Source organism: Phaseolus vulgaris, chromosome 4, assembly GCF_000499845.2.
Source record: "Phaseolus vulgaris cultivar G19833 chromosome 4, P. vulgaris v2.0, whole genome shotgun sequence".
Classification (NCBI taxonomy): Eukaryota; Viridiplantae; Streptophyta; class Magnoliopsida; order Fabales; family Fabaceae; genus Phaseolus; species Phaseolus vulgaris.
Window position 1 is genome coordinate 32,563,687 of NC_023756.2, and position 22,371 is coordinate 32,586,057.

The window sequence follows — 22,371 nt, forward strand, 5'->3', positions numbered from 1 at the left end:
CTTATTTTATAATCACCAAATCTACTCTAATGAGAGATGCCATTTGATTATAAGGATCTCACGTGTATTTTACACACATGCCCATTCAGCTACTAATCAAACTAGAATGACTTTTCAACCTATTTTTCCTTTTATTTTTAATTCAAATGATTGTCACACATAGTCTCCCACTAGTAGAAAATATAAAGAATATAGATGAAAAAGATATGAGGAAATTCAGAGAAAATATATGCAGATCTTAAGAATTTTTTTCTCACTGTAATCCTCAGAAGAAAACAAGAGAAACGAGAACTTTATCTATTTAATAGCCTTTCCATTAGTATAAACCTATTTTATTTACTCTTAATTTTGTTTTAACGAAATAGGAAAAACAAGGCTTTCCATAAAAGAAGAAGAAAACGAGATTCTTAGTTTTGTTTGTCCTCTTTGTCTAAATAATAATAGAAAATAATTATCTCTTTATTAATTACAAACACACCATGTGTTTGGTTCATTTCTTTTTCTATACACTATTATTTGCTTATTTGATTGACAATACTTTTTAATATTTTAAAAAATCCCGTGACATATGCTACCTTTGAAATTAAATATTTTATTAAATGCTAGTGTTCACATAAATATGCTACCAAAACAAAAATAAGAGTTGACCCATTAATTTTCATAAAATGAATAATCATTAAAATGCTGTAAGAATAAAACAAAATTTTAAAACAATTGCACAGTCAATTCTTTTTAACTACAGATTTACGATAAATTTTAAAATATTAATAGCTAAATTTATATACAAAGCCTTTTGAGTTAAAATTAATTTCTTTTAAATATCTTATTATTCGGAATATATTCATACTCTAGTAGAAATAAAGTGACAAATTTTTGTATATTAAGCATATCCACAGCTACATTTTAGGATTAGTAGTTACTTTTTTCTTAATATCCCATGAAAGCAACAACTTTTTTTTTAATTGAGTCGTTATCGATTAAGCATATCCACAATTTTCACGCGCTGTGACGTAGACATCTCAGGACAAATATTTAGGAGTGTATTTATTACATGTATTTGAATATATATAAATATATATATATATATATATATATATATATATGCAATTTTCTTTACTTTATTATATTCAATTTAAGTAGTAGTAGTTGGTTTATTTTTTGTCCTCATCTTTTTTTTTTTCAAAAAATTGAGTCAAACCTTCATTTTAATTTCTTTCCAAATTTCAATCATAACATGTTTGACAAATATAAAGAAACTTACTTTATAAAGTTATTATGTCTATCTGAATATAAATTTAGAATGACTAACTTAAAAAATATTTTTGACTGTTATTTTCTACTAGGGTGTTTTGAAGATTTTTTCCCTTTAATAAAAAGTATAAAAAAGTCTTTAATTTTAACTTAATTAAAATAAATTCATCATTATAAAATATCTTATTTCAACAGAAATCAGTTATTATTATACTATAAACTATAAATTTAATGTTGAAAATATTAAATTTTAACAATATTTTAAAAACATTCCGTTATTATAAAATACACATGTACTTTTTTTTTGTCTTGTATAAACTAAAATAGGGTAAAACAGTACGGAAGTTCCTGAATATTTTGATAATTACAATTAAATCTGTTGAATCAATTTAATGAACCTGCATTTAGTTTTACTTAAGTTATAGGTAATTTCAGTAAAACAAAATTAATAAACAATATATAGTTAGAGACCAATTCAATTTTTTTTCAAGATACTTGAAATTAAACTATTTTAATTTTAAAATGGTACTAATAGTGTTTTTATTCTATTTTTTTTTTGCGGTGAAAGACACTTGAAATTAAATTATGGCGGCTAATGAATAACACGAAATCTATTGTTATCTGTTCTCTACCCTAATTGAGGCACACCTTGTCTTTTTGTTACTTTTTTTTTCTCAATCATTTCTTTCTTTTTTTCGATAATAAGTTTCATTTCTAAATTTTCTTTCCCCATTTTCTTCTCCGATTAAATGAAATAAAAAAAATAAAAAATAAAAAAATAAATAAAAAGAGATTTTTGTTAAATATGATCAGCTAGATTCTCAAACCATCCTTATAATATAGTTAAAAAAAGCTAAAATAATCATCCATTTCGCTTTTCTTCTTATTTTTTTAAGCGTCTTTTATTAATTTATTATTATTATTTTTTATTAGTGTTGGCATCTCAGCCATCTTCGTCCATTATATAATAGTGATTGTTTATTGAGGAAAAGAGTGATACTGATTCTTGTTAGTGTTCCGTTTGTTGGTGGCTAAGAATCGTCCACAAAATCAAAGTCCGAAAGCAGAAAAAAAAGACAAAAACAAACAGAGATCGTATTTTTTTGTTTGAGCTGGAAGCTACTAAACCCCGGTTCGGCCATCAGATTCAATCGCACTTTTTCAATATTTTAAAGTGATTTTATTTCAAAAAAATTCTTTCATTTTTCTTCTTAGTATGCATGTTTAATTTTTTTCTTGTAACGTGTGTTTTGTTGTGTGGTTCTTCTGTAAAGGTTGCGTATTCATTTTAGTGACATGTTGTTGAGTATGCATATTGAAGTAGGTGTGAAGATTCATAAGTTGTGAATTTTGGTTTGCCAGTAATTTGTAAGTAACATTTTTGTGCCTTTGATTTTTTTTAATATGCTTTGGCCCTTTGAAATCGGGCAGTCTCTCCCAGATTGCCTTTTAGCATTTTTGTTAGCAGAAAAAGGAAAAGAGATTACTGTGTTGCATGTTGGATTAAGAGCATGTTTTTTGTTGTGAAGTGCCTGATTAAAGTGGTTTCTTTTGAACTGTACTTGTTTTGATTTTCATGGTTTTGGTTTGGATGTGACGAGTTTGATCCCTTTTAATGGTTGATTGGTTTAGTTTGCTTTCACTGAGCACGGTCTTTCCCATTGCTGAAAGAGATGGTTGCCTTTGGGAAGAAGTTGAAAGACAGACAAATTGAAGAATGGCAAGGGTATGTTGTGTTGGGGGTTCTGAACTTCTGAGTTGAATATTAGCCCTGCGTCAATGGTACTTCAGGTTCATAAGTTTGATTTTTTGTTACAGATATTACATAAACTACAAACTCATGAAGAAACGAGTTAGGCAATATGCCCAACAAATCCAGCTTGGAACTCAAGATCGGCGGCATGTACTCAAGGATTTCTCACGAATGCTTGATAATCAGGTTTTTCTGTTTGCTTTGTTGAATGATTGTGCAATACTGAATGGAGGTGGATCCTTTTTCATTACTTTGAATACTTAAATTAGATTCTGGTTATGCTTAAGGAATGGATGCAATTATTGTTTAGAATGAATCACAACTGTTATCAAAAAATGTTTTTGTGTTATGTTGTTGGGGAATCTTAGATGCTCTACACATTTGTTTCAAAAATTTCCTTTTGTTGCTATTCAGATTGAGAAGATAGTCCTTTTCCTGTTGGAGCAACAAGGGCTCTTGGCAAGCCGGATAGCAAAGCTTGGAGAGGAGCGCGATGCTCTTCAGGAGGAGCCTGAAATAAACAGAATAATTGAATTACGAGAAGCTTATAGAGTATTGGGGCAAGATCTATTAAAGCTTCTCTTTTTTGTCGAGATCAATGCTGTTGGTTTGCGAAAGATATTGAAGAAGTTTGATAAACGCTTTGGCTATAGATTCACAGATTACTATGTCAAAACTCGTGCAAATCATCCTTACTCCCAGCTGCAACAAGTGTTCAAGCATGTGGTAATATATTTTGTCCAAGCATGACTTTTACTGAATTAATACACAACAAATGAATTCCCATGTAGTTGATAGAAACCTGGTATTTTATGAGAAAGAATCAGGGATTTCTCCCCACCATGCGGTGCCTAACTTGCAGAACATCAAGGGTCTACATCTCTCAATGCCCAAAGATCTCAATTGTTTCACAAATATCTTAATTCTCTAATTATCCACGCGCCAAGTAACTAGTGAAATAATACATCGCTAACGAACTAATTTGTTGTAACTAACTACTAATGTAGCTTACACAAAAGTCAATAGTTTAAGTAAATGAATATTGATTGACTGATATGGACTTTGTAGGGATTGGGAGCTGTTGTGGGAGCTTTATCCCGCAATCTTCATGAACTTCAGGATCGTCAAGGGAGCTACTTATCAATTTATGATCAGCCTACCCTTCCTCTCCAGGTCTCTTTTGATTCACTTTACTCCACTTATGCTTACTTTGTTTATGTTCTTTCTTAATGTTCTCAGGCATGCTGCTAGATAGGCAACGCGGTAGTAGCTCATGGTTGGTGGGGATTTTTCATAATATGTACTTGGTCTTGTATGCAGGATCCAGTTGTTGATTCAATAAATGCAGCCGTTGATAGGTTAACTAACTCAACAAACTTCCTTAACTTTTTGGGGCAGCATGCGCTCATTATGCAAGAAGAGCTGCCTAGCCCTACCGAGGAACATGTTGATGATCAACGATACAATTTTATGTCTCTTCTCTTGAACTTGGCAAACACATTTTTATATATGGTCAATACATATATTATTGTCCCTACAGCAGATGATTACTCAATGAGCCTTGGAGCTGCACCAACAGTTTGTGGTATCGTGATTGGGGCAATGGCTGTTGCACAAGTGTTTTCATCAGTGTATTTTAGTGCATGGTCAAACAAGTCATACTTTAGGCCTCTTGTATTCAGTAGCATAGTTCTTTTTCTTGGAAATATCTTGTATGCTTTGGCATATGATATTAGTTCAATATGGGTTCTCTTAATTGGTCGCCTTTTATGTGGGTAAGCAATCTTTCATTTCTTATCCTCCTGCCATTACTTGATGACCATACTTTGTTTTATTGTGCATTGACTTTAGATAAGATAAAATCTTTCACTTAGTTTCAGTACTAGGCTTACTACCATTTTCAGCAATTCAGACTAAGAGACCTTGTAAATTTGCTCTATGGAAAAGCTAATACTAATTGGAATTAAAACAGGTTATAAAATAGGAATCTTAGTATATCATTATTTTCATGTTATGAACAAATTGTGAAAAGTATATACACTGATTACCATTATGTTGAGGCTATTATGTAACACTGGACTGTTATTACAGATTTGGTTCAGCCAGAGCTGTTAATCGGCGATATATCAGTGATTGTGTGCCATTGAAAATCCGCATGCAAGCATCAGCAGGTTTTGTTAGTGCCAGTGCGCTTGGAATGGCTTGTGGTCCTGCATTAGCTGGCATATTGCAAATTAATTTTAAGATTTACAAGCTTACATTTAATCAGAATACCTTGCCTGGGTGGGTTATGGCTGTTGCTTGGCTGGTATATCTGGCATGGTTGTGGATCACTTTTAAGGAACCTTCTCTTGCAGCTGAAGAGGATCATACACCACATCAATCAAATGACGGTACTGGACTTATGTTGCATCAACTTGCTACTTATTGTTTAAGACTTTTAAGTATTTGATTGCTCCAGTTTTTGGCTCAATTTTTCTGAATATCATGAATCTCTATATCTCACTGTTTATTGGTTTAATTTAAGAATCTTACAAATAAATGATAGTATGCTATAATCATAATCAATTATATTCTTGTTCATCAAAAGTGAGGGGAAAAAAGCTTCTGTTCAAAAGAGTTTGGCTATTGGGACTTTTAGCAGCAATAATGTGATGGCTGCATGGATCAAATGATGCCATTATCCTATATCAAAATGTAATATTTAGAAAGGACATTTAGATCTGGTTCTTTCTAATGGTTTCTATTATATTTTAATTGGTTTTCCTACTCCACCTATTTATTCAGCTATTTTCTGTCTGATCAACTTTTTTTATTGGTTTTCTATTAACCTATTCCAACTATCTTTAATGTGAGATTCTGTTCAATGGGTGCTACTCCTATGTTTTTGAATACATCTAATCCTGAATCATTTGAATGGTTGAATGGTTAATTTGTCTGGACTTGGAAATTTTAAAAATCATGAAGTACGCGTTTCCATTGTTGTAAATGTGCTCAGCATGTCAACACTGTCCCTTGAAACAATGATCTCTCCCTAATTGATTCTATTTTGTTTTATTTTGTTAGTTTCTGTTGAAATGGTTGTGGATGTCAATGACATCTCCATATTCCAGGCTTCCTAGCTACATTATATTACACTAGAATATTATATCCATTAAGAATCTCAATAAGATGTCTATGTTTGTATGTGTCGTCTTTAGTACAGTGGAGCTTTGTAAATTTTACGCTTGTTTTGTTTAGGTTTGATTGGTATTTGGAGTGAATTTTGACTTGTGCCACTTCGGTTAAAATACATGTTATGCTAAATTGCTTTGTGTTTTGTTCATATTCTACACTATACATATCACAACTACTAAGCAAGTCATATTGAGGAAATTGTCCTTAAAATCTTAAAAAGGATTTAACAATTAATCTCTATATTATCATCTGTCTTTGGAATGCATATCTAGCCAATTGGTACTCTTCTGCAAAAATATAAATACTGTGCAAATGGTGGAATAACAGGTAATATTTCTGGCCTCGATGGTCTACTATCAATCCCATCATTCATATTTATAAAAACAATGTGGTTGCGTTATTACTTCACCTTATGTCGTAGTTACATGTAGTGTATTTTTTGTCACGATATTTATCATTCTGATGAGCCTCAATACAAATAATAGAAAATGATGTACTTTTTCGTCTGTCCAGAAGTAAACAGTACACTTGAAAAAGGCCTAAAACAACCATTGCTGGTTAGTTCAGAGAATAAGGTAGATGAAGATGCTGACCAAGATTGTGATGATAGCGAAGAAGCTCCAGAGGAATCTCGCCAGCCGGTCAATTCAATTGTAGCAGCATATAGACTCCTTACACCTTCTGTGAAGGTTTGTGAGAAACCTCCCTTCACCACATTTTTATTGGATTCCTATTGATAAAATATGATATGGGTTTTATGTATAAACTTCAAGTTATTGCTAGTGTTAAGATGGAAAACTAATTATTGATGTGAAAGTGATACATGCATGTTCCTGTTCAGCTATGAAACAGTTACTAATAATTAATTTCAAATGGGACCTTTGAGGAATTAAACTGGTGCTAATTGCATTTTATTATACTAGCTAGTTTCTGTTTACTAACTAAGAAACGGGAATAGACTTATTAGTGCCACTTAAACCTAACAGCTGATTCACTTTTGAAGTTTTGAATATAATGATTAAGTTTCTTAGAATTTGGGTTTGAACTAATCTCAATTCCACAACACTGCCTTAAGGTTTGCATCTCATTTATATGCTCTATTTTAGTCATATTACTGGTTAATATGAGATTAAACCACCACCCTTGAGGTTGTAATATGGTCAACCTCCAAAGAGGATGCAACTTAGGCAGGCTAGAGATGATTGCAATTAAGGTGACTTTTCAACATTTCCCCTCACACCCAAGACTTCTTCTGCCTTGAGCCTGACAAATGCATGTGGCCAAATAAAGGATCTATGATAGATTTTGATGCCTAGAATTTGGGTGAGTTTATTTCAATCCACAAAATTGGCTCGGAAAGTGACTTTTTCTTCACTTAACTATAAGTAAAATTCTGAAAATAATTCCTTAGCATGTTTGAATCACCACATAAAGTGGAGCTAATTTTGTAGGATGGACCCTTTCTCCTCTCATGTCTACGAGATGATTTGAACATCAAGCATTTCTTGAGATGATTCTTATACAGTGGAAGATGATGGTTTGATAAAATACTGGGAATTTAAATGATTTACCTGACCAAATTTTTGAAACATCTCCAGGTTCAATTATTGATATATTTCATGCTCAAATATGTTATGGAGATTTTGCTATCGGAATCCAGTGTTGTTACAACATATTACTTCAACTGGTCTACAAGCACAGTTGCAGTTTTTCTTGCTTGCCTTGGCTTGACAGTTCTTCCTGTAAATATTGTTGTCGGAAGCTATATAAGCAACATGTTTCAGGACAGGTAATGTCTAATAAAACTCATACTTAATTTGGTTGTCATCCATAACCCACTTAATACTTTAGTTTGATTTCCGATAACGCTTGTGGATATTTAATAAAATAAAAAGGAAAAAAATTCCTAGAGATTTAGATCCTCACTCTTAGTCTGTTACAATAACCATTTAGAGACTTAAAAGTTGTTAAAATATTTTCCACGTGTATCTGAAAGATTACTTATTTTTAATCTGTTTTAGGCAAATTCTGTTGGCATCAGAAATCATGGTTCTCATAGGTGTTCTACTGAGTTTCCAAGCAATCTTTCCATATTCTGAGCCACAATACATATGTTCGGGTCTCCTTTTATTTGTTTCTGCAGAAGTACTTGAAGGTAAGATCATATCTTCCTTTATTATTTATAATCATGGATAGGATTGTATTGTTAATGCATAGGAAGATATGCCCTACATTTGTTAGTATGCCCTACATTCGTAAGGAATATGTCCATAATGAAGTTAGGCTATAATGTTTTGCCCCATTACGTGAAACCATGAAATTTCAGTAATAAAACTGATAAAACATTTCTGACCTTAAGGCACCAGGAGCAGTATTATATTTATTAGAATAGGGGCAATAAAAAGAGAATGTGGTCGCTTTTTCATCATGATCTTTGTTCTATTCAATTCCAGAATGTGGTTGATGTTATATGGCAATACTTATCTATATCTGATTTCTAAATCACTTTTTTTTAGCTTCAAGCTGTCATATTCCCCATCTCATTCTCTATTATTTTCTTTAGACTTTATGTCACTTCTTTTGATGAATTCCACCATTTGTTGTTTTAAAAATTTAATGACAAGACTCATTTGTAATGCTCATGAAAAGTTGGGCTTTGTAAGGCTCATTTGTGTCGCTTCTGTAGTTGTCCAAGTAATATATCAAGCTTGATGACAAAACTATTGGCTTAATTATAACTGCATAACCCATGATCGATGGTCATTTAGTCACAAAACCTGAACTATTGATGCAAGTGGGACAAGTACACAATGTTATAACTTCCGCTGATAAAATGATATCAAAAGGGTTTTGGTAGTTGCTGATTTAGTGTTAATATTTTTGTTTTCAATACCAGAGTTTAGTTGATATGTATAACCTTTAACTTTCATCCATTCCAGGTGTCAACTTGTCACTGCTTTCGCGAGTAATGTCATCAAGGCTTTCTCGTGGAACCTATAACGGTGGACTTTTGTCTACAGAGGCAGGGACACTTGCTAGGGTGGTTGCTGATGCAACTATTACCCTAGCAGGGTATGTGCGTCAGAGTATGCTCCTTAATGTGACCCTCATTCCTTCACTCTTCATCTGCATAACTTCCATCCTTGCAACCTGCTTCACCTACAATTCTTTATATTGAATTTGTTTCTGAGGCTGAGATTGAGATGAAAAGAGGAGAATGTTCTTCACCAAAACCTCAGTCAGTCTCCTCACCAATTGGCCCTGCATTCTTTCCTACATTCAATATTTTTTATCAATAAAGTCTTCAGTGGCACCATAAAGTTGGAAAAGTAGCTAGGCTCATTTTATGTAGATTGTGCACATTTGTATTTCTTATTAGCATGGATTTCTGTATTGTCATATTATCTTTTTGCTGTAGAGATGAATTGCTTTGTTATCTTTTGATAATAGATCTCTGAATGATAGAAATGAAATGAAATGCTTGTTATTATCTCTTGGTTTGCCTTTAGTTTCCACTCTGTATATGGCGAGTGTTCACATGCAAGAGTTGAATTATTTGTTATATTAATTATTGGTTCAATTTAGATTTATTTATAAAAATTACCATGCTTAATTATATATTTCATTATATACGTTTATATTTTTATGAATTTTAAAATTTAATAAAATTTTGTTATGTAAATTTCAAAACAATATAATTTTTTATCTTTTTTTCGTGAATGGAATGTATACCGTTCCGTACTTAGGGTGACAACCATGACTAGTCGAGCACGTGTTGAAACGGACGTTTCAAAGTAGTATTGAGAACAAAGGTCTAATAGTTAGGTAATAGAACATCTCTCTTTAGGCGACACGTTCGTCAATCACGAGTTGCCCATTAAACAATGGGTGTGTTCAGTTCTTGGGTGTCATCTTTGTCACGTCTAGTGAGATTAGTAGGAACGATAATTGTTTTATCGAAATTTTTGGGAATTCAACCAACAACTGAATTCTTTGATGTTGGAACTCATTTTTCTGGTATGTTATATCTTTTACCTCTCAAACGATAATTCTTAATTTTGGGAATTCAACCAACAACAATTTTTTTGATGTTGGAACTAATTTTTCTGGTATCTTATATCTCTTACCTCTCAAATTTGTTTTCAGTACTTAAATTGATAAGAACACAAATAAGGAGGAAATACGTGTAAATATGAAGTATTCCAGATGGTAAGGAACACTTGAACTCACTAGCTTACATAATTATTTTGAACCATAACAAATTGATGTTTACGGTGGAGTTAGGTAAAACTTTTACCTTTAGAAGATAAAATAGGTAATCTTTTCACTTACAAAATAGCATAATGCAACGTTATAATTTTTATTTTATGCTTAAAACTTGAATTTTTATTTTATTTTCTAATGACCTCACCTAAATGAAAATTCTTGATGTGTTTTAATACGAGGAGTAAATTATAATTGTTCTCACCTGACATGGATCGGACCTTGTTGGTGGACTCCGGGATGACTTTTCTTTTTTGTTGTTTTTGGTTTGAGATGCTAATAATTCACAGTGAGAGGAGCTCCACCTGTTGATTACATTTCGACGATCCAGTCAGTGAGAGAATATAACTATCAGAAACTGAATACAAAATAATTGTATGAGCGTAGTCTCTCCCGATTTTCAACCTCCTTTTCTCAGGGTCTCAAGCCCCTTTTATAGTATTCATAAAACTCCCTTCAGGAGTTTAACAAACATCAAGATATCCCATTAATATTCTCTTTATTTTATGGTTACAGGCAGAACATTATCTCTAGTTGTTCTACTGAATTTTAGAATAATATCTATACCCAACTAATTCACGTATTCCTTTGTTTATCCTTATTATCGACTTACAACTACCTGGGCTGACCACCTGATGTGGCATTGAGCCCTATCATCTACTAGTCCGAGCTTAAACGTTTAACTTCAATATGTCAGGACGCACAATCATCCTTACGTTAATCATCTCTTCAAAATGGGCTCTATTTGTCCAAGCCGACCTTTTGGCGTACCACTGAGCCTATCATTCCCTTTTGGGCCGAGCTTGGTCCTTCCCCAAATGGGTCTGACTAGCTGAGTTAACACGCGTAAGTGCTCGAGTCGGAGATCCGAGCACACCCGACCAATACACAACCCCCCAGCCTCGAGCCGAGCTTGGTGAGGCGAAAAGGCTTACTTGCACCGGCGACTGACATGACATTTCCCTCAAAGGGTAGCTAAGACATAATTTTCGAAGTGTCTTTTGAAAAAACGTTTCACCATACTAAATATGGTGTGTACACACGGCAAATCATCAACGGTGTGGAGTTCCTACCGTTTCGACTTCTTTTTTTTCAAAATTAACAGCCTTCCCTTTTCGAACTCACTTTATTTACCTTCACTCTTGTGCAAAACAAAATTCTCTCCCCTTCTCTGCACCACCTAGCATTGTCGTGAGTCACCAGAAAACAAGTACATTTAACTCAAGCCTTCTTTGATCGATCACTTTTTTCGTTTATTTATTTCAATTGGACCATGCATTTTACCATGCTTCGACTAGTCTGTTCTACTTATATGCTTTCATGAACTGCGTTTTGTATTTCCATTGCCTTCCATGTCTTAGTTGCATTCGAGATAGGTTATAGCTCTGCTTACCCTTGAGCCAAAAAGGAACTGCTTAAAGAAACTTCTATTTTTACCACCCGCTCGAAAATTAGAGAGTTAAGGGAACCGGGGGCGTTATGTAAAATGGACCAATCTTTAGTCAAGGTCGTAATCTATAGGGAGGGAGAACCTGCATATAGTGACGAGTCATTGGATCTTGAGGGGTCGTTATGCTTTTTCTATGCCACCTTTTTTACTAAGGTTTTACTGCTTCTCCCCCTGTCAATCTTCGAAAAAAAATTGCTAACCGAGTTCAATGTAGCTCCTGCCCAGCTGCATCTGAATAGTTGGGCATTTATTATTTTGTGCTCATAGCTCGACATTTTGCTGACCGTGTAAGTTTTGTTTTATTTCTTTGAACTCAAACACTCTAGTCGACAATTGTAGGTCTCTCTAAATGGCATTCCTAGCGGAGGTCTGCTTACCCTATTTCAATCCTCTTACAAAATCTTCAAGGGTCGGTTTATAAAGGTTCGTGCCTCAACCGGGGATCTATCTTTGTTGGATGGCTTCCCTTTATATTGGTTGCCTAACCACCGATACCAGAGTGCTCGGCATCTGGAAGACCTGTCCTCAAGGGAACGAGGTATGTGTGAACATTTAGAGAACCTTAAAGTAGTCTTCAACATACCAACCCTTTTGATAAAAGAGTACCTTTCGGGCGCTCTCAAAGCCTACATCAGCACACCTCTCCTAAACCTTACCTCTTAGGAGAACCTTAACTCATAAACTCTAAGAAGAGGTCGAGCACCTTAGCCCGAGGTTGGCCGTTTGGGTTTGGAGCTTGCCAACAAGACCCAAGAAGGACTCGCTTTGGTCGAGGAGAAGAAAAAACTCTCCCATGAGGTCTAGGTCTTGAAGAAAGAAAAAGAAGAGGAGATGGTGCGCAAGGAGAAGGTGTTCTCCAAGGTGGTTGACTCTTTCAAAGACAACGCAACTCAATCCTACATCGTCGGGTTTGAGACTGCTTTAGAGTAGGTAGCCGTCGTCCACCCCACAATGGACTTCTCCGAGCTGAGCCTATGCAAAAGTATAATTGATGGAAAACTTGTGGAAAACTTTTAACCTATGATATTACGAACCTTATTTTATTTTGAAGTATGCATTTAATATTGGGATTTGGTAATCGTTTTGTACATCTTCCTAAGTGTGTATTTTAATGTTTGAACTCAGACAAGACATAGGTATGTTAACATTTTATTTATTTTAAACTCGTGATTTTCCCTTAATTGTGCCCTTTTACATCGTTGATAGCCTTATCTATACCATATAAATGCATCCACAAAATGACCTTACCAAATAAATTTACTTCGCATACCAAGCGCATCATAACTTAACACAACACGATTTTGCTAACCTGAGCGAGATGAAAGCGACGACAATAGTTTTTTAGCTAACACATTAAATCTTGATGGATGACACCCTTTTAGGTCGGTCAAACCATTAGCTGCTCCAACTTTTACCTGCATTACTGGTTAGCTTGACACATCTCGCCAAGAAATTTTACCAAACATAGGACACCCACTCGGGTAACAATATCTGTTTCGAGCTAGGTCGTCTTACCATGCTTACTCAAACATCGTCATCGTAGGGTGCCTGCTCGGGTAACAATGTCTGTTATGAGCTAGGTCGTTTTATCATGCTTATTCAAACATCATCATCACAGGGCGCTTGCTCGGGTAACAACGTCTGTTCCGAGCTAGGTCGTCTTACAATGCTTACTCAAACATCGTCATCGTAGGGCGCCTGCTTCGATAACAACGTCTATTTCGAGCCAGGTCGTCTTACCATGCTTACTCAAACATCGTCATCACAGGGCGCCTGCTCGGGTAACAACATCTGTTCTGAGTTAGGTTGTCTTACCATGCTTACTCAAACATCGTCATCGCAGGGTGCCTGTCCGGGTAACAACGTCTATTCAAAGTTAGGTTGTCTTACCATGCCTACTCGGACAATTATCTGCTCATAAATTTCCAATTAACGAATTTTATTTGTGGGCGACCTCATTAAAAAACCCCTTTAAGAGGAAAAAGAGTGTCACCTCAAAAGAGAACGTAAATGTTCAAGACACAAACAAACAAACCCTTTAACTAAAATAAAACTCGAGGCTCGCTACATTCCATGTCTGCGAGATGATTTGCCCGTCTAGAGTTTCTAACCTGTATGCTCTATTGCCGAGGACCTCGATTACTCGATATGGCCCCGTCCACTTGGAAGACAGCTTGTTCTCAATCTGATAAGTGTGGGATTTTCTCATCACCAAGTCGGCTACCTTGAATTGTCGAAGCTTCGACTTAGTTTTGTGCCTCGCCTCTACTTTTCTCTTCAAGGCTTCTGAGTTTATGTGGGTGCGGTTACGTGCCTCCTCCAACAAATCTAAGTTGATTCTCCTTCCCTCGTTGGACTCTTCAGCAACAAAACTTTGAAACCTAAGGGCTCTGATACTTCTACTAGTATCATGGCATCTGACCCATACACCAAACTGAAATGTGTCAACTTTGTTGTTGACCAAACCCCTTTCGGTTTTTCAACTCTCCTTTTTAGACCTCTGCAAGAACCTGTTGGCAGACTCGGCCTGGCCATTTGTTTGGGGATGTTCCACCGAGGCAAAAATTTGTTTAACTCCAAGCTCTGTGCATAGCTTCCCGAGCTACCGATTGGCAAATTGGGTCCCATTGTTAGACACCAGATGCCTGGGAACTCCAAAACAACGTACAATATTCTTCCATACAAAATGTTGGACTTTGTGAGTGGTTATCTGCACAACTAACTCAACTTCAATCCACTTAGTAAAATACTCAATGGCGATGATGAAGTATTCCATTTGTCGTAGAGCTAACGGGAAATGGCCTAAAATATCTATTCCCAAGTATGGAAAGGCCATTGCAGCTCCTCAGGTGGTGAGTGACTCCAATCGACATGTTTCTGACATTGTTCACTCATTCTGATATACTTCCCACAGTCTTCCTTCATCGTCGACCAATAATACTCTGCTCGGATAGCCTTTAAAGAGAGGGCTCGTCCACCAATGTGATTTCCACAAATGCCCTCGTGGAGCTCGGACATTATTCGCATGCATTGGTCTCTACTTACACAGGCGAGTAGTGGATGCGTATAGCCTTAACGAAAAAGACGACCATCCACCAGAGTATATCGATTCGCATTCCTATTGATGCTCTTGGCTTATGAGGGCTTAGAGGGGAGCAAACCATCGACAAGATATCATGTATATGGTGTTTGCCAAGTGTCCACCAAGCTGATATGCATGACCTCGATGTAGTCATCCTCAGGGAGCCCCTGACAGTCGTCCTTGTCAATTTCAAGGTTTACTGAATTTTAGAAAAATATCTGTACCCAACTAATTTGGGTTTTCCTCTGTTTATCCTTATTATCTTTTTATTACCGACTTACATCTACTTGGGTTGACCACCTGATGTGCATTGGGCCCTATCATCTATTCGGCCGAGCTTAAACGTTTAACTTCAATATGCTAGGACGCACAATCATCCTTACGTTAATCATCTTTTCAAAATGGGCTTTATCTGTTTGAGCCAACCTTTTGGCGTACCACTGGGCCTATCATTCCGTTTTGGGCCGAGCTTGGTCCTTCCCCAAATAGGTCTGACTAACTAAGTTAACACGCCTAAGTGTTCGGGTTGGAGCCACGCCCAACTAGTACAATAATGGGCCAGATGCCATGATTCCAGTGGAAATCCAATGAACCGTCCTCGGTTCCAAAGCTTCGTTGTTGAGGATAACCTGAGGGTAGTGGGTTTATTCTGTTTCTCCTGCGTGTAGATTTTTGTTTAAGTGTAGCCTCAAGACTTAGTTAAAAGTTTCTAATAAGATGTTTGAAAAAGTTGTTTTTCTTGAAATCTTGTTTGTGTTCGAGTCAAATTAATTGTTATGAATAAAGATGAAAGTATTAAGAATGAAAAGAATCTTGATAGAGTGGTGAGGGTGCACACTCATGACTAGATCAAGATTATTTTCTATCTTAATTCTAAGTAGCTAGAGTACTTTTTAGAGATAAGTTTTGATTGATTTTTACTTGTTTCGTATGATTATTTCTTTGAAGTTAATTTGTCTTAAAGTTGTAGTTGGAAATTTTTAGTAATTTCTAATCCAATTCTCTATGTGCTTAGAAGATGGCACGTAGACCACATACTCCTCCTCCACCAGTAGATATGCCCAACTTAGCTCATGCAATAGAGATGATGGCAAAAACCTTGCAACAACAGAGTGCTACTATGGCACAACAACATCAGGCCGCCCTTCATCAATTAGAAACAACTAAATTAGTAGCTGAAGCGTCTCAACTTCATCAATAACCCCATACCTTTAGTCTGGAGGATTTTTTGAGACACAATCCACCCAAGTTTAATGGGAAGGTAAAACCAGATGAAGCAGACCAATGGGTGAGAGACATAGAAAAAATCTTTGAAACTACTCAATGCCCTGAAGAGAGAAAGTTATCCTATGCCATTTATGTACTAACTAGAGAAATTGAATTCTGGTGGATAGGCATGAAGCAAATGATGGAAGATAGAGGAGAAGATGCCACTTGGCAGAACTTCAAAGTAAGATTCCTAGAGGAGTATTTTCCTAATAGTGTCAGATATGCAAAAGAAATTGAATTCATGCAGCTGGAACAAGGAAATCTTTCAGTCACTGAATATGCTACTAGGTTAAAACACCTAGCTAGATTCTACACCCAGACCATGACTGAGGCTTGGAGATGTAGAAAATTTGAGTTTGGGTTGAAGCAAGAGCTTAAAGAAGTGGTGATTCCTATGACTATTAGAGATTTCCTTGCTCTAGTGGAGAGTTTGAAAAGTAGTAGTAGACTTGCTAAGCCTGAAGTGGGAGGGCCTACTTCTCAGTTGCTACAAATGTCAAATGTTTTAGATGTGGTGGGGAACACATAGTTAAATTTTGTCCTCATCCAGTGCTAAACGTTACATGTGATAAATGCCATAGATATGGTCATGCTACGAAGGACTGTCGTGCCAGACTTCTAGTCCCAAATATTACTGGAGTGCAGCAAAATAATAATCATAAAGCCAGAGTTACTGGTAGAGTTTTTGCCATTAGTGGAGCTAAAGCTTCGCAGTCCGATAGCCTTGTTAGAGGTATTTGTTCTATCATTGGAACACAATTATCTATATTGTTTGATTCTGGGGCAACCCATTCTTTTATATCTTTTGATTGTGCTAAGAAACTTAAGTTGCTAGTCCGAGAGTTAGAAATTGAGTTGGTGGTATCTACACCAACAAAAGGTATTATAGTAACTTCTTCCATGTGTGCTGAGTGTCCAGTAATTATAGATGGGCAGAGATACAAAATCAACATGATTTGTATACCTCTAAAAGATTTGGAGGTTATATTGGGAATGAATTGGTTTTCTGTTAATCATATCCTTATAGATTGCGGTCGGAAGAAGTTAATTTTCCCTGGATTAGAAAGAATGCAGATTATCTCAACTCATCAGTTTAAGAGAGAGATACAAGAAGGTGCAAAATGTTTTATGCTCTTGGCTTGTTCTATAGTTATTGATAAAGTACAAAAAGATATGTTTGTAGTTCAGGAGTTTATGGATGTATTTCCTGATGAGATTCCTGAACTTCCACCTAAAAGAGAGATAGAGTTTGCAATAGACTTGATTCCTGGAGCAGGCCCTGTGTCAATTTCTCCATACCGAATGGCACCAGTAGAGTTAGCTGAATTGAAGGAACAACTAGAAGACTTATTGGAGAAGCAATTCATTTGACCAAGTGTTTCTCCATGGGGAGCTCCAGTGCTATTAGTGGAGAAGAAGGATGGTTCGTCACGTCTATGCATAGATTATAGACAATTAAACAAGTTAACAATAAAAAATAAATATCCTCTTCATAGAATTGATGACCTGATGGATCAGTTGCATGGGGCAATTGTCTTTTCTAAGATAGATATGCGCTCAGGTTATCACCAAATTTTAGTAAAAGCGGAAGATGTTCAGAAGACTGCTTTTAGATCAAGGTATGGTCACTATGAATTTCTGGTTATGCCATTTGGTGTGACTAATGCTCCAGCTATTTTCATGGATTATATGAATCGGATATTCAGACCTTTTCTTGATAAGTTTGTGGTAGTGTTCATAGATGACATCTTGATCTATTCTCGTACAAGGGAAGAACATGCATAACATCTTAGAACCGTCCTGAACATTTTGAGAGAAAAATAGTTATATGATAAACTTTCAAAATGTGACTTCTGGATGTCAGAAATACAAATTTTAGGACATGTCATCTCTGCACAAGGAATATCAGTAGATCCTTCTAAAGTGGAAGTTGTACTTCAGTGGGAACGTCCTAAAATACTTACAAAAATTAGAAGCTTTGTCAGGTTAGCAGGATATTACAGGAGATTTATAGAAGGCTTTTCTAAAATAGTGGCACCTTTGACCCAATTGACTAGAAATGATCATCCTTTTGCATGGACTGAACAATGTGAGAGAAGCTTTTAAGAGTTGAAAAGAAGGTTGACTAATGCTCCTGTATTGACAATCCCTGATACCAATATGTCTTTTGAAGTTTTCTATGATGCTTCCTATCAGGGATTGGGTTGTGTTCTAATGCAGAATAAGAAAGTTGTTGCCTATGCTTCTCGTCAGTTAAAGGTGCATGAAAAAAATTATCCAACTCATGATCTAGAATTGGCAGCAGTTGTCTTTGCTTTAAAAATATGGAGACATTTTCTTTATGGAATTAGTTTTGATGTGTTTAGTGATCATAAAAGCTTGAGGTATTTGTTTGATCAAAATGAGCTTAATATGAGGCAGAGGAGGTGGATCGAATTTTTAAAAGACTATGATTTGCAGCTAATATACCATCATGGGAAGGCAAATGTTGTTGCAGATGCGTTGAGTCGTAAAAAAATACAAATGTCGTCGCTTATGATTAGAGAGCTAGCATTGATTGAAGATTTCAGGAATATGAGTTTGGAGGTTTCCATGTCTTCAAATTGCATTAGTTGTAATACAATTGTTATAACTAATGAATTTCTAAAGAAGGTGAAGGAGAAACAGTTGGAAGATTCAAAATTGAAGAACTTCATGAGCTTATTAAATACTGACAAAGCTAAAGACTTCTATTTAGGAGTGGATGGTATTTTGAGATTAAAAAATAGAATATGCATACCAGAAGATAATGAACTAAAGCAAACAATGTTATCTGAAGGTCATTAAAGTAAACTCAGTTTACATCCAGGAATGACCAAGATGTATCAAGATCTCAAGAAGTTTTATTGGTGGCATGGCATGAAGAATGATGTAGCTAGTTTGTAGCTGCTTGCTTGACTTGTCAGAAATCAAAGATTGAACATCAACGACCTAGAGGCATGTTAACTTAGTCAGACATTCCAGTGTGGAAGTGGGACAATATCTCAATGGATTTTGTTACCCACTTACCACGTACTTTAAGGAAACATGACTCTGTTTGGGTCATAGTGGATAGGTTGACAAAGACGGCACACTTCCTACCTATAGATTCGAGAATCTCTATGCAGAAGTTGGCCTAAATTTACATAGATGAAATAGTCAGATTGCATGGTGTACCCTCCAACATAGTTTTAGATAGAGATCCCAGATTCACCTCCAGATTCTGGCAAACACTTGAAGAAGCCTTGAGGACTAAACTCAGACTTAGTTCAACATATCATCCTAAGACTGATGGACAATCAGAGAGAACTATCCAGTCCTTAGAGGATTTGCTTAGGACTTGTGTGTTAGATCATTTGGGCAGTTGGGATGAAATTCTACCTTTTGTGTAGTTCACTTACAATAACAGTTACCAAGCTAGCATAGGAATGGCTCCTTTCGAGGCATTGTACAGAAGAAAGTGCAGGTCACCTTTGTGTTGGTTTCAGGATGGTGAGAGTGTGTTAATTGGACCAGAATTAATACAACAAACCAATGAGAAAGTCAAAATGATTAAGGAAAGATTGAAAACATCTCTCAGCAGGCAAAAATCTTATGCAGATCAAAGAAGAAGACCTTTAAAATTATCTGCAGGCGAGCATGTCTTTTTGAGAGTTACATCGTTCACTAGTGTAGGAAGAGCACTCAAATCCAAGAAATTGACTCCTAAGTTCATAGCACCTTGTCAAATTCTCAAGAGAATAGGCCCTGTGGCTTATGAAATTGCTTTGCCTCCACCTTTAGCTAACATTCACAATATTTTCCATGTATCCCAGCTAAGAAAGTATGTATCTGATCCTAGCCACATTCTAGAGTCTGATTCCATCTAGGTGAAAGAAAATTTGTCATTTGAAGTGAAGCCAATCAGAATTTTAGATTCACAAGTGAAACAACTTCGTGGAAGAAGTATTCCCATGGTGAAAGTATTGTGGGATCTCATCTCTAGAGATTCCACTTGGGAAATTTAAGAGGAGATACGAGCATCATACCCTAATCTCTTTCTTAGTAAGTTCATTTTCGAGGACGAAAATTTTTGTAGTTGGAGATAATGTGACAACGTTAAAAAAAAGCACAACAGAATCCCCCCTGCAGGCACCATTCTTTTTCTTTCTTTTTTTCTCCCTCCATCTCTCCCATCTATCTTCTCTCTTAATTTCTCACTCCATACCTCATCTATTTTAGAATCTGATCGGACCACGTTGTAGTTGGCGAGTTAAGGAACATTTCTACCTGATCAGATTTTCAAACAAAGTAAGTTCATTTTTGCTCTAAAGTTCCTTTGTTCTCTATTTCTCCTCAGGATTTAGTCATCAATCTTGGTGGGGTCAGTTGAGAAGTTTAATCCTCTCAACTTATTCTACTATATATTGAATTTTTGTTATGTTTGGATAACTTGCATTAGGCCCGTAAATCTTGAAGCTTATTCAGACTGTGGGGAATAAAATTCTAGAAGTTGCTTGGAAAGCAAGCAATTGAGGCAAGGGAAACTAAATTTAATTTTTAATAGAACCCTAGGCTAGAAGATCTGGATGTGGAAGGGATGTGGTTCCAATATTCAATTTCTTTTGCAGGGATGTTGTGTGTTTATATATTGGGTTGTTTGTTTATATATTATTTAAATTGGTGGAAATATTAGGTTTTGATGATTTAGTATTAAAGAGTTATTTTTTTATATCAAATAGACTTTTGAATGTTGTGGATCACTTTTTGAATGATATTGTATGATGAAAATTGTATGAAATTGATGTCATACATTTGGGATAATGTATGAGTTTTTATTTGATGGTACATTAAGTATGAAAAGTCTATGTTTAACGAAGAACCTCTGGCTTCACTGATGATCTAAGTCATGTCGACTAAGATATCAGGTGGTGAGAAGCCGAGAGGGAGTTCATACACACCAGGTCCCACTGTAGACACTCGGTATTGGATGTTTGAACTTATCCTGATCCTTTCTATTGGGTTCGCTGGTAATCTTTGGGTCAGGTGTTAGTCTCTGGTAGGGGCATACTTAATGAGTCTTCCGAAAGACGAAGTGGGATTGAAATGAAATCCAATGATTATGGTTGAAAATAGATCCATGTGTGGTCTATATGAATGATGGAATTGGTATTGAAATTTTACATGAAATCATTTAAAGAAATGTTTATAAATTATTAGTCTAAATTGGTTCTATTTCCAGGAATTATGTTATGGATTTCTTTGCACTAGCTTACCCTTGCTTTTCGTGTTGTGTTTGAACTGCGATGACTGTACTATGTACACGAGCAGATGACCATACAGGTGCAGAAGAGCCTTATAGGTTTCAGAGTTTTATTTTGAGCTATGGATATGTAAATATTTGTATTTCTATAAATCCTAATCATGTATTAGGAATGTTTTGAAAAACTCCAAGTTTGTATAGAAACTGGTAGAACTTTTATTGTAATAGTTATATGTAAATTATGGGGTGTTACAAGAAGAGAGAGCGTTTGAGAGAAGAAAATGCTCGAGAAATGCTAAGTGAAGTAATGAACAGTAAGGAGCGTAGGAGTTTGAAGGGTTTAAGGTATACAGAGAAGCGCAAATGGCAACGAGCCTTAACCGTTGATCTTGCCACGTGTACATTGATTGAAAAAGTAAGGTGAGACGTCACTTCGGTGCACTGTTCACGTCCTGTCACCCTAGTGCCACGTAGGTCACCACAGGCGATCACTTAGCCTCTTCGCTGAAACAAGTTACAACTCGAGCCTTGGGGGCTCGTGTACTGGCCAGACCTCGGACATCGGCTAAAGAAGAGGTCAACATCGGACCTTGGTGGTCCGACAGTAATAATGGGCCACGTAAGCTAGGCAACACAAATAGTATGAGTTAACATGAGTTAACACCCAGATACCAGAAATACCTAAATCACGAGAGGATCATGCATGGGGTGTGTATAGTACATGCGGGTACGACACAAACAAGTGTTCCCTGAAGGCGCTAAGGCCCGTAAGGGTTAGAGTTTTCAAGGAAAGACTACATGCATGACACATGAATAATTAGGGCACCCACAAAACAGATGGCGCCATAGTGCTGGTACATGAGTTG

General features: G+C 35.9%; 2 protein-coding genes across 4 annotated transcripts; both read left to right on the plus strand.

Annotated features, from left to right (window-relative positions):
- The first annotated feature begins 2,115 nt into the window (after positions 1-2,115).
- LOC137837536 (SPX domain-containing membrane protein At4g22990-like) lies at positions 2,116-9,671 on the plus strand. 3 transcript variants are annotated; one of them, XM_068646556.1, is made up of 12 exons: positions 2,242-2,425; positions 2,526-2,619; positions 2,884-2,977; positions 3,070-3,190; positions 3,419-3,730; positions 4,073-4,177; positions 4,325-4,779; positions 5,096-5,397; positions 6,695-6,870; positions 7,780-7,970; positions 8,203-8,336; positions 9,121-9,671. In XM_068646556.1, the coding sequence occupies exons 3-12, from the start codon at positions 2,925-2,927 to the stop codon at positions 9,357-9,359; spliced, it is 2,088 nt and encodes a 695-aa protein (XP_068502657.1). In that variant the 5' UTR covers positions 2,242-2,425; positions 2,526-2,619; positions 2,884-2,924; the 3' UTR covers positions 9,360-9,671. The 3 variants fall into 3 exon arrangements, with proteins under 3 accessions (XP_068502656.1, XP_068502657.1, XP_068502658.1); XM_068646555.1 differs by lacking the exon at positions 2,526-2,619 and having other exon boundaries at positions 2,116-2,383; XM_068646557.1 differs by lacking the exon at positions 2,526-2,619 and having other exon boundaries at positions 2,243-2,425.
- Positions 9,672-16,567: 6,896 nt separating this feature from the next.
- On the plus strand, positions 16,568-17,616 carry LOC137838673 (uncharacterized). The gene is made up of 2 exons (XM_068647906.1): positions 16,568-16,740; positions 16,827-17,616. The coding sequence occupies exons 1-2, from the start codon at positions 16,568-16,570 to the stop codon at positions 17,614-17,616; spliced, it is 963 nt and encodes a 320-aa protein (XP_068504007.1).
- Positions 17,617-22,371: the final 4,755 nt, after the last annotated feature.

Excerpts from the sequence above, each read along its gene's own strand:
- LOC137838673 (XM_068647906.1), top strand. The coding sequence starts at position 16,568 with ATGACTGAGGCTTGGAGATGTAGAAAATTTGAGTTTGGGTTGAAGCAA. Across the intron at positions 16,741-16,826 it reads ACTTCTCAGTTGCTACAAAT|ATATGGTCATGCTACGAAGG; the intron begins GTCAAATGTTTT and ends TAAATGCCATAG.
- LOC137837536 (XM_068646555.1), top strand. The coding sequence starts at position 2,925 with ATGGTTGCCTTTGGGAAGAAGTTGAAAGACAGACAAATTGAAGAATGG. Across the intron at positions 2,978-3,069 it reads CAAATTGAAGAATGGCAAGG|ATATTACATAAACTACAAAC; the intron begins GTATGTTGTGTT and ends TTTTTGTTACAG. Across the intron at positions 4,780-5,095 it reads ATTGGTCGCCTTTTATGTGG|ATTTGGTTCAGCCAGAGCTG; the intron begins GTAAGCAATCTT and ends CTGTTATTACAG.